The following is a 12702-nucleotide window of genomic DNA, read 5'->3' on the forward strand; positions in this document are numbered from 1 at the left end:
CAGTTGAATGGAACTGTTTCACTTTCCATCCTAACACCACCATCAAAGCAATGAGTGATTAACAGGGAAAGTTTGTTCAGTGAGGCTTTGCAACAAGAACAAGGATTTACCACTTTGTTTCATGGTTTCTGAGTCCAGTACTAAGGCGGGTAAACTGCACACATTGTGTATGAGGGAGGGGGAATCATTTTTCATTACTATGGCTCTCTTTGCATTTAAAGTAATATTTGTGTTCCATATACTGCATTTGTCTGATCACTAAGTGAGTGCTACCTGACTATATGACCAAGATCAAGCAGTTCTGGAGATCTGATACAAAACTTTAGACTGTGATCTTTCTCCTCCATATTAAACTCCTTTTAAAAAATACCACTTACGTTTATTGCCTCAATCCAATTTCCTTGGATCTCATGGGCTCTTACCTTCCCTATCACTCTCCCATGTGGGGTCTTGTCAAAAGCCTCGCTGAAGTCCAAGAAGACAACGTGAAATGCATTGTACTCATCTACACACCTGGTCACCTCTTTGAAAAATTCAATCAAGTTGGTCAGACATAACCTCCCCTTAACGAAACCATGCTGACTGTTTTTGATTAACTTCCAAATGCAGGTTAATTCTGTTGCTCAGAACTGCTTCAAATAGTTTCCCCACCACTGAGGTTAGAGCGACTGGCCTATACTTACCTGGTTCATCCTTTCCTCCGTTCTTGGATACTTGTTACATGTATTTTGCATTTGTGATTTTTTTTGGTGTTGGCTCTGGTGTTATTAAGGGGTTAAGTTAGTTTTCTAAGGGAAACAATACTTTGCACTGATCTGCTTGTACTTTGTTCATTCAGATGAAGCCTATTATCTGACAATTCATCAGGGGCTCTTGCTTTGTTCCTTGGCACTAGCTCCCGTCTACAGGAGATGTGCACCCTCCCAGAGACTGCTCCACCCCCACAACCCAGTTACCTGGGGAAGAGGTTTTTAATCTACCCCCTTCCTTTCTCATCCCCAACTATTTCTCTCTCCCACTTCCACCCTTCCTTCCCTTTCCATTCCTAACCCTTCCCCTAAAATCCTCACCACAAAACTAGGTGGGAGTATGGATGGTGAAGAGAATGTAAGAAGGCTTCAAGGTGACTTAGATAAGTTGGGTGAGTGGGTAAAAACATGGCAGATGCAGTATAATCTGGATAAGTGTGAAGTTATCCACCTCGGTAAGAAAAACAGAACGGCAGATTATTATTTAAATGGTGATAGATTGGGGAATGTTGATGTGAAAAGGGACCTGGGTGTTCTTATGCATCAGTCACTGAAAGCAGGCATGCAGGTGCTACAAACAGTTAGGAAGGCAAATGGTATGTAGCTTTCATTGCAAAATGATTTGAGTACAGGAACAAGGACAGTAGCTGTATAGGGCCTTGGTAAGACCACACCTGGAGTATCGTGTACAGTTCTGTCCACTTACCTGGGTGGCATGGTGGCACAGTGGTTAGCAGTGCTGCCTCACAGTGCCAGAGACCCGGGTTCGATTTCCGGAATGGGTCACTGTCCATGCGGAGTCTGCACGTTCTTCCTGTGTCTGCATGTGTTACCTCCGGGTGCTCCAGTTTCCTCCCACAGTCTGAAAGACGTGCTAGTTAGGTGCATTGGCCATGCTAAATTCTCCCTCAGTGTACCCAAACAGGTGCTGTAATGTGGCGACTAGGGGATTTTCACAGTAACTTCATTGCAGTATTAATGTAAGCCTAATTGTGACAATAATAAATAAACTTAACTTAAGAAACGATATACTTGCCATAGAGGGAGTGCAGCAAAGGTGCACTAGACTGATTATTTGGATGGCAGGATTATCGTATGAGGAGAAATTGGGTCGACAAGGCCTGCATTCATTGGAGTTTAGAAGAATGTGAGGGGATCTAATTGAAAGATAAAATTCGGACAAGGCTGGACAGACTGGATGCTGGGATGATGGTTCCCCTGGCTGGGAGGGCCTGCAGCTAGGGGTTACAGCCTCAGGATACTGGTAGAGCATTTAGAACTGAATTAAGGAGGGATTTCTTCGCTCGAATGGTGGTGAATTCCCTACCACAGAAGGCAATGGTTGCCAAATCACTGAATATATTTAAAAAGTAAATAAATTTTTCAACATTAAAAACACCAATGGGTATGGGGAGAGAGCGAGAGTCTGGTGCTGAGATAGAATATCGGGCATGATCATGTTGAATGGCCTAGCAGATTAAGGGGCCAAATAGCCTACTCCAGCTCCTCCTACCTTCTATATTTCTATGCTGCAGCAAGATGTGCTCTTCTGGAGTTGGGAATGTTACAGAAAAGTGCATACTGCTACAGTAAGGGAACCCAGCCAAACAGTGGAACTGAATGGGAAACCTAACTAATCAATGGAATGGAATACCTGCTATTCAAATGAATAAAGCAGGCAAAGTGCAGCTTATCGAATGTGTACATTAAATTTTAAAACTTATATTTCTACAGGAATTAAATCACAACAGTGACATCACAGAGCAGGGTCATTCAAATTTCTTGACTACAAAACCCAGACAAAATATTCCTTCAAATGTCCCAGTTGCCAATTTGCTTGAGATATAAATATAGCTTGCCACAAAGTGCTACATGCTGAGACTTACCATAAATAACTTCTCACCATCATTAAAGTTATCCTGACAGTTTCGCTACAGAGCACTGCTCTCTCTAACTTATGTTTGCTCTGCATAGCTGGCTCGTTACACTGCAAGGTTATTTAAGGTTGACATACAGTTGCACATGCGTGTATCTTATCTTAGTTCTATGCGGCCAGTTTGTTCCCATTCCAGATTGTTGCATTGTTAATACTATAGAGTATTTTAAAGAAACACCTCTTTGAAGTATTTTGGGAAATCTTTCTATACTAAAGCTGCTCTACAAATACAGTACAAACACTTGTTTAATGAATTGTATTTCTTGGTTCCAATGTTTTGTTGTCGTATGTCGTATGTGTTGCATTGTGTCTGTATGTGACAAGGCAGTTTTCCGATAACACATAGTTATGAGTTATGCCATTAGAAGATATTATGGCCTCTTAAATATCATAGACAAGTAAGACCTAACAGATACATACAATGCAAACAAAATGTTACTGGTTAAGTTATTGGTACTTACACTTTCTTTCATGTGAGCTCTTCCCAATGCATCCCAAATTTGAGCATCACTGTACTGATTGTAGGGATCAAGGTTTGACCTGAAAATAAACACAAACATAAAAATCTCCACAATGTGTATTCATGGCTAATCTAGATGTGATGCTACCTTAGGGTCTAGGCTTCAGCCAATTGAAGATTTTTCTGACATATGGAATGATTTACACTTGTGATTTGTGCCATGATTGGTAGTGTCTTTAGTTAAAACAGATGCATACCTGACTGTCCCAACAAAGAGCACAGGTTCCTGAGGAATAATGGATAGCTTCTTTCGCAGGTCATCTAATCCAATGTCACTAATCTTCACACCATCTATTGTAATAGAACCACTGCAAATTTCTACCAGTCTGAACAGTGTCACTCCCAGGGATGATTTTCCTGTGCATACAACATGGTACACAAATTAAATTGATACTTAGTTTGTAATTACCTTCTTCCCTCAAGTTGCTTTTCATTCATAAAATTATTCAACTATCACACAATCCACTCCAGTTAAAAGTGGGATGGAGCAATATCTGTAGTGGAAGGTCTGAGAACATCAATTTCCTTCTCTCTTCCCACATGGTAGAATGATTCTTCCATTGGATGGTGTTTTGTGTAGAAATAGCAACGGACAGCACTGGTTCTTAATAGTATGACCTGGTTAGGAATCATGTTGTGAAGCAGTAGAGCTGTTTCCCCAAATGCTTCAGTTATTAAAGGTGCTTCTTAAACCAAGTAGTAAGTTAAAAAAAACCTTTTAATTGGCATCACAACAATAAAGTTCTCTCGTGTCATACACATGACGGGATTATTTCTGTTCTGTACCAATTCCTATTGACCAGTGTCAGGAATGCAAGAGCAAAACTGCATATTTAATAACAATTATGATGTTGGAGGAATGTGGTATATCAACTTCACACTAAATATGCTTATGTACAACTGTGATAGCAGGAACTTAATATAACTGCAATTTAATTTTGTAGTTAACACTTGAAATCTGTGATCAGAATTATTAACTGCAAATTGTGCAAATCGAGAGAAGTAAATGGTCCTTTATTTGAACCCAGTAATTAAAGATTCCATATCCTGGTCCTGCATTAACTATCAGAATGATGTTGCTTGCAGCTCCTCTTAATTCAAAATTGCTTAATTCAAATGATTACAGCTGAGAAAGATAAGTCTAACCTTGGTGAGAAGGACAAACTTTAACTTCGTGCACTAAATGTATACATTCTTATTTTATTCACATTGCTTCATTCAAATAATTGAATAATTCAGGTTTTTAAACAGAAAGGTTTGAATTGACAAGTGTAAACTGTATATTGATGTCATGGGTTGTCATGAGACAATATAAGCAACATGACTAAGATCCATCACATTGCATTATCAGTGGAGCAGTAACATAAATTTTACATGCAAAGCTACACGAATGTGAAATATATATACGAGTACCTAAAACGAGTAGTTACGTGTGACTTCCTACTCAGAAAATTAATAATTTGGTTGGAATAATTTGGAATGGGCTCTCTTGGCTAACATCCATTATGTAAATATTTTTTCAGAACTCCACTTTCATGTTGCAAATGGAGTATTTAATTGGTAACATTAAAATATTTTACCTTCGATAGCTTAATCATGGATACAATCTTGACATCATCTCATATAAATAACAGCATTTGAAAATGCCTGGCAACTTCTTTAAGTAATTTCAATATTCTTCAAAATAAATCATAGCTACTAGAAAAGAATATATATACCTGATCCTGTTCTCCCTACAATTCCAATCTTTTCCCTAGGTTTGATGGTAAATGTAACTTTCTTAAGCACAAGTGGTAAGTTATCACGGTAACACATTTCCACTTCATCAAACTCAATCCTTCCTTCCTGAGGCCAATCGGGGGGAGGTGCCGTCTCTGGAATATGTGATGGTGCTTCTGATTCCAAATTCTGAATGTGATATAGAATATAAAAGATAATAATATTAAATTGTAAAAGTAACATGGCAGCAAAATGATAAAAACCTTTGCTCACAAAATATAGTGGGACGGCTGTGTTAAGTAGAACAATCTTTATTAAGGTGTAATTTCTTTCCCATGATATCATGAATTAGGAGGTGCTATATTACTGTTCAAAGATGCCTCTGATCAGCAGCTTATGGGTACAATACAGAAAACAAAGCAAGACAAGGTCATCAACCTGAAACATAATTCTGCTTTGCTCTCCAAAGTTGCTAGCTGACCTGCCAAATATTTCTAGAATTTTCTATTTTTACTTAAGACAAGGAAGCACCGCACAATCAGATAAATTCTCTATCAAGATTGTGTCACACTCGGTGGAAAATAATTCCACATCGAGTTAATCAATTAATGAATCACTTCTTACAGACTTATGAGTGGGTTGTGTAGATTATTCTGTGTGGAAGAAAACCCTAAGATTAATTCATGAGGTAAAATACATAGGAACTGTGGTTATGAATTGACAACTACAATATACTATTAACAGATAAACAGTTTAAGAGACAAACAATATTGAAATGAATAATGATTAAAAGTTACTATTAGCATTCGATCAAGGGCCAAAAATCAATGGCCCTTGCATATATCTATAATTCTGCCAGGAGAGGACCGAGAGGCATAGATATTAGAACAGGATCTGACGTTCTCAGTTTTAGCCTTGACTTGGGAAATTCAACATACCTCATAAGTGGTACAGCCTCCACGAGTCACCGACTAGTCCCATGGCCCTGAACTCATTAGGACTTGGCAAGCATGAGCAGCAGTATGTCTGCTGAGTCTAGGTTTGCCAGAATCTCAAATTTTTTTTGTGGTGTCCACCAGGCAGTCCAAGTATAGAACGTGGCTTCGACCCCTGAGGAGGAAATAAGCTTTCTCTTTGGTCCCATTACAAAGAGGTCTAACAGTGCTTTCCTGGGGCAACCTCCTCCACTCCACTCCTTAATAACCCAGACTGACAAGTCTCACCTCAATTTGTGGCCTGTGGGAGCAGATGAGCACCCTAGATGTACTACAGTGATTGATACAGGTACCATCATTGACACACAAATAAATGACATTCCTCAATCCCATAAATTTTGGCAGGGCTAGCATTTGGGTGTGGTAGGATATCCTGGCACTAATGCCAAAAGACTGCCTTCCCCATAGATTTTCATCCACTATTTGTTTTATTTAATCAATAAATTCTGAAATGAAATAGTAGTTTTGATCTGTTGCATCAAACAAAAGTACTTTTAGAAATCTCAGCCACATGTTCCATTGGGTTAGTTGGTTCTGTGTTTTCAAAAGATAATGAAGTGGGTCCCAGCTGAGCAAGAGTATGTAGAAAACCCAGATAGATAGTTCAAGATAGTGTGTATGAAGACCTAAATGAAGAAGTAACATGAGGCAAACAGCTGCAACAACTGCAAGCATGATGGCACTATCCTGTAGTGTCCATGACCAACCTGGTAACAAAGAATGAATGACTACCTCATTATGACAGGATTAATAGCATTTAATGAAACTCTCCCAGCCAGGTTTTCTGCACACTGTCCCACATCATAGATCCACATAGGTTTGATAGTACAGACATGGAACAGATCTAAGCAGCATGTACTTGGTGAGAATATAGCAACTTGACTTTGAAATTTAACATTGTGGAACAAGTTAGTATTTAAATACTTCATACACAAGTATTTATCCAAAACAAGTATTTACATTTTAAGTAAGCTTTACACGTAAAGTTTAATGTGTAAATTATGGGAAAAGTGTAAATGTGATCTGAGAGGTGATCAGAGTTATAAAACTTACCACTATGTAATGCCTGATCCTTTCTACAGATGTGAATCTGGCTTCTGATTCTGAGGCTAAGCGGACCGTAAATTGAAAGAGTCCTGTCAGCTGATGGATAAAAACAAGGGGGGAAGAAAGGATATTCTTATGGAAGAAAATACTCAGGACATAAATGTATATTTTGTTAGCTAAAAGGCACAAAAATAATTCAGAGATATAGGAAGCAGTTTGCTGAAATGAAAATTATGATCTAAAAAAATGCAAAAGCATTTGTCAGTACAGAAGTATCTTGCTACAACACATTATGCCATGACATTTTTAAGGCAGACATCTGTGTCCTCAGCCTCTCAACTGATGGGCTCTTAACTTCAGCTGTGCCTGAGGACAACATCTCTTTTTGGGTTGAGGAAGGTGAAAGGTCAAGGCCCATGCATTAGGACATTAAGTTGATAAGCATGAGGAAAACTGATGTTAAATCAAGTAGTAATAGGTGGCCTGAAGTTTAGATTTAAAAGTCTGTAGATTGCAGGATGAGAGGAACTCGAAGTAAGGTAAGCAATTTCATAGATATATGTTCCCGGCAAAGAATGATTTTGAGTGGAAGACCGTACAAAGAATTACTGGGGTGGAGTGGTACTTGGGGACAGAAATTGGAATTGTGGGAACTGCGACAGACAGCAATTGATGTGGTTGCCTCAAATCTGAGGCCTGGAGATTTTAACTCCAAAGTCTCACTTAAAACTGCTAAAATTGGTTCCTCCTGAGGTCAGCAGGAATGGTGTCAACAATAATGGACAGAATGGAAAGTTATGGGGAGTGGAGGTTAACCACCATGCAAACCCCCTCACAAGGTACGTGAGAAGAAGATGGGATGGGGCTGCGCTGGGGATGTCAAAGGCAGGAGGACTGGATGTATCTCGATGGAGCCAGAAAGACCACTTCTGCCCCTACTGGCTCACAAAGTGTCCACATTTGTTTTCAAACTTGACCTTTTCTGACCACTCCAGATTCTCACCAGGCAAATCTAGAGCCCTACTCTGCATCATGGGATATGATCATATTCACTAAAAATGTCACAAATGAATATTAATCTCTTTTTTCTGTCCTTTCCTAAAGGCAGTGAATTATAGAATCCCTACACTGTAGGAGGAGACCATTCAACCCATCGAGTCTGCACCAACTCTCTAACAGAATGTCTTAGACAGGCTCTCTCCCCCACCCTATCCTAGAGCTCTGCGCATTTACCATGGCTAAATCACCTAACCGATACACCTTTGGACACACTAAAGGGCAATTTAGCAGGGCCAATCCACCTAGCTTTTTTGGAGTGTGGGGGGAAACTCGAGCACCCGGAGGAAACTCACACAAACACGGGGAGAATGTGCAAACTCCACAGAGACAGTCACCCAAGGCTGGAATTGAACCCTGGTCCCTGATGCTTTGGGGCAGCAGTGCTAACCATTGTGCCACCCTGCCGCCTTAGTGACTTAAATCCTTTTCAGGGAAAGGTTCTTCAGTATCTCATTATTGCCATTATTTGTAAGTTTGCTTAGTGAGTGTTCAGTACCACCAGATGAAAGGAGAAAGATATTCACAGGTGAACCTGATCCTGGCCTCAACCAACATTTTGACACGCACTGCCATGATGCGCCAAAAGTTGCTAATTTTGCTCCTCCACAACTCAGAGCATGAAGGACAAGAGTCGTATCTCTGCAATCACTCTGGTTGAAATTTTATAGTTCATTATAAATTAAACATAATCAGTAACTAAAATTACAGCTATTAGGGAATGATTTAAATGCTGGGACATAATTATAGGGACTATCTTCTAACTTTGCTGACCAGCTTCCGTTCAGTTACTCATTCACAGGTAAATATTATTAATGGCCTTTTACTGGAGTTTCTTAATTTGAAGTTACCTGGATTGCGTGGGAGATGGCAAGGCCTGCATAGGCTGGTGAAATTCTTCCATGCATGAAAACCATCATTGCTGACACTACAGTGATGAGTATGATGCTTATGAGATCGAGGCGAACAGCCAACCATCGCATACCACAGCTGAATAGGAAATGTGGGCCTTGATTGCAATCCAGTAACTCCTGGTACCTAAGAAAGCATGGCACCAATAGAGTGAAGAGGCAATAATCTGATTTCTGAAAAGCTTTGTGTATAGCTTTAATGCACAATTTTCCACCACCAGATGTCAGCAGAGTTGTGTCTACTTTTAACATAAAAGCAGTTATTACAAATTAGCTGGCAAATGTGGCCAAAATTATGACATGTATTTTTACAAATATCATTTAGCTATAATTTTTATTTAAGATTTTTCCCATTCTACAAACAATGCAATAAACTCTCAAGGATTGGTACAGAGCAGCATAATTATTTTTCCACATAGACATACAGAAAGAGACAAGACAGCACCAACACAGTTGGTTCAGATTATTCATTACAAATGGCACCTCCGAAGATACAAACAATGAAAGGATGTTTCAGAGATTGAGGGAAAATAGGATAACAAGATACTAGAGACAGAGCCACGTAACCTACATTCCAGGATTTTCAAAGTAATTACTGCCATTGCATATTCAGCCAAAGAGAATAGACAATATTGACATAGGTATAGAAAAGGCTGATCAGCCAAAGATTCTTGCACCACATTTATGCCTGCACAAAAGCATACATTCCCCATCTCTAGCTATATCGGAGACACCAGTGATAAAAAAACATAGTATTTTCCTGGGATATGTGCCTTGTCTGCACCTTTACAGGAGTCTGTCTGAGATTCTTTGACCCCAAAATAACAAAAATAGAGAAACAAACTTTGCAATACCATTAGGGGGTTTTCCTCACCAGCTGTGAGGACTCACTGGGCCATACCTGCAGTCACTACACCAAATTATCCTCCCACCTCCCCGACAGTGGCACTACTCACATTAGATACCACTATTATGGATGCAAGGATTATAAGAAGAAAAAACGGATAAATATCACACAGCTTTAGTGCCATTTAACCTACCCAGCATGCTCCCCAACACTCTCAAGCCCTTTAAGGATGTTAAACCACTAGGATTCAGTTTTAACACAGGACCAGAAGCAATGCAGGTAGACCACCTTCCACTACTGGCACATTAGGATATAATAGGATCAAATCTATCTTAAACTCGGAGTAATTAAGGGAACCAATTAAAGGCTGAGGGATGCATACATTATAAACAAATGCCTAGTTTTCAAAGGATAACAGGCAAAATCTGCCTCAGTGCTCATATACTGGATCAGCACGTCAACGTGATAAATAAGCACAAAATCAAAAAAGGAATGTAACGACAAGGGGTATACTTCAGAATTAGCGATGAACTGCAGATTATTACTCCAAATTATTGCCATCCATGAAGTTTAGAGAGGCCAAAGCCTTAAGTAGGATTGTCGAACAGCCTTAAGAATCCATCAGATGTCACCCTTAGGGTAGCATGATAAAGGAGGGAAAAGTGCATAGATAACATTCAGACACTTTCCAGCTTCACTGAAATCTCTGTGACCGAAGCTATGAAAGTGCATGATTACCCGCTGGGATCAGGCCTTGAAAACAGGTTCGGACAAGATTAATACGCCAGCTTTCATGTCGAGATTAAGAAAACGTTGTAACTCGTTATCAAAAACTTTAGCCAGGAGTTTGCCCTCAGCTCCTTCTGGAAAGCCGGTCACACGGACACTTCACTTTTGGCCCAGGCTCTCCAAATCGATCGGATATATGACATACTATTTAGCTGATATTTCCAAGAATTGAAAGTGGGCTTCAACTGAGGGAGCTGCATTCTTGACAGTAAGGATTCTTTCCTCCGCTTCATCAAGCTTCTTATCAGTACTCTGCAGTTCGGCAATATGATTACTGAAATTCTGTACCATAAAGCTGAGTTTGTTGTCTAGAACCTTAAGCATTTTGACAGTCATCGTCAATAACACCTTCAACGTTGCCAGGTTGGGAGCCCGTTCTTTGACCAAATTGTCATATTGACGACTGGGCTCCACCCCAGCTACTTCTTTTCAGCGAGGATTTTCATGACTTCACTTGACACTTTGTCCCAAAAGGCAATGAGAAATCTTCCAGGCATATAAGGAGTTTTCAACTCCAAGATTGGGGAGGGGGAAGAGATTTTACCAAAAATATTCTAAATGCCGTAGGAGCATGAAAACAAGAGAGAATGTCGCCAATTTTTTGGGCGGGTTAAAAGTCCAATCTTACCACACTCTGAGGAAAAATGAAGCAAGATCTGTTTCCCGCCAGCAGGGAGAGGGTGCGGGGCCTAAGCTCCCCCAGAAGCCGGCAGCTTAAAGCAGAGCGAGCAATTGCGCATGTGCAGATCTCTCCGTTCTGTGCAAAAGCTGTCACTGGCCTCCGCGGCTGATCGCTTCCTCCCCCCCCTCCGCCCCCCCAGGTCCCTGCATGGGCCAACTGATCACCCCCCTGCGCACGAAGCGGCCGATTGCCCCTCACTTCACAACGAGTGCCTAGTTGCCCCCTCCCCTGCATGGGCCAGCCGATCGTCCACACCACCCGCATGGCAGGCTGATTGCCCCCCTGCATTGGGCCAGCTGATCTTCCCCCCCACCACTGCATGGGCCGTCTGATCACGCTCCTATCCAAGCCAGGTCGATTGCTCCCCCCATCCCCGTCCCAGTTGATTGCTGGTTGAAAAGTGTGCAGCGTGTCCCCCCCCACCCGAACCCCGGTTGCAGAGTGCGCAGTGTTCTCCCTTCCCCGATTCCAGTTGCATAGTGTGCAACGTACCCTCCACCTCCCCTTATGCCCTGCCCCATCCAGAACCTGCCCCTCTCCTTAGGCCCCACTCACTTGGCACTGCCTGGTGTCAGGCTGGCACTGCCAGTGTGCTAGGTTGGCAGTGCCAAGGTGCCAGGCTGGCACTGCCCCAGGGGGACTACACCCGCTCCAAACTCTTGGGGGGCAGCAATGGCCTCCAGTCCTACCAGCGAGGTCATCACATCTGGTCTCCATTGTTGGGCATCATACGTGATCCTCGCCGGTAAGGACCTTCACCATGAGGCCGCTAAGGCAAGTGAGCTTGGATGATTGCATCCTTGTAATATTTAAATTCTATTTACCATAGAATTTAAATACTGAGATCAGCCTCAGGTCCTTTGTGGGCACGAGGCTGATCTCGCCGGATATCTGGTGCTGGTAATATCACGAGAGTCGAGAAACTGGGCGCGAACCTGATTTTTCGCCTCTCTCACGATCTTACCGGCTCACCTTGCCCATTGACCCACAGGATGAGAAGGTAAGATTGCCTCCAAAGTGTCTAATGATAACACAAGATGTGTAATTAACACACCGGCTTTCTTTGGACAAATGACTTTGACTTTGCACACATCACATGATGGGCACGGTCATGAGTCTGTCCACTTCAATAAAAAACAGCAAAAGCTGTTTGCAGAGATAGAATTCTATTGCCATTGCCTATTTGACCAATCACCTTAAATCGGTGTTCTCCAATTCCCAATACATCTGCCAACAGAAGCTGATCTACTCTGTCCTATCTTGTCATGCCCCTGATGATTTTGAGCATCTTTATCAAATCTTCCAGGAGGAAAGTTTCAGCTTCTCCAATCTATACACGTAACTGAAGTTCCTCATCCCTGGAACCATTCCCATGAATCTTTTCTGCACCATCCTCAATGCCCATCCTTCCCAACATGCAGTGCCCGGAATTGGAAATAAAACCCAGTTGA

At 41.4% G+C, this 12702-nt stretch overlaps 1 protein-coding gene across 16 annotated transcripts in view; it reads right to left on the reverse strand.

Annotated features, from left to right (window-relative positions):
* LOC144492932 (ATP-binding cassette sub-family C member 5-like) overlaps positions 1–12702 on the reverse strand; it is a 179325-nt gene that overhangs the window by 10896 nt on the left and 155727 nt on the right. For all 16 annotated transcript variants that reach the window (XM_078211591.1, XM_078211589.1, XM_078211586.1 and 13 more), the window contains 5 exons: positions 8874–9060; positions 6973–7062; positions 4924–5113; positions 3403–3562; positions 3147–3225 (listed from right to left, as the gene is read on the reverse strand). In XM_078211591.1, coding sequence (XP_078067717.1) covers positions 3147–3225; positions 3403–3562; positions 4924–5113; positions 6973–7062; positions 8874–9060 — 706 coding nt within the window. The remainder of the gene's footprint in view (positions 1–3146; positions 3226–3402; positions 3563–4923; positions 5114–6972; positions 7063–8873; positions 9061–12702) is intronic.

Source organism: Mustelus asterias, chromosome 4, assembly GCF_964213995.1.
Source record: "Mustelus asterias chromosome 4, sMusAst1.hap1.1, whole genome shotgun sequence".
In the NCBI taxonomy this organism is placed as follows: Eukaryota; Metazoa; Chordata; class Chondrichthyes; order Carcharhiniformes; family Triakidae; genus Mustelus; species Mustelus asterias.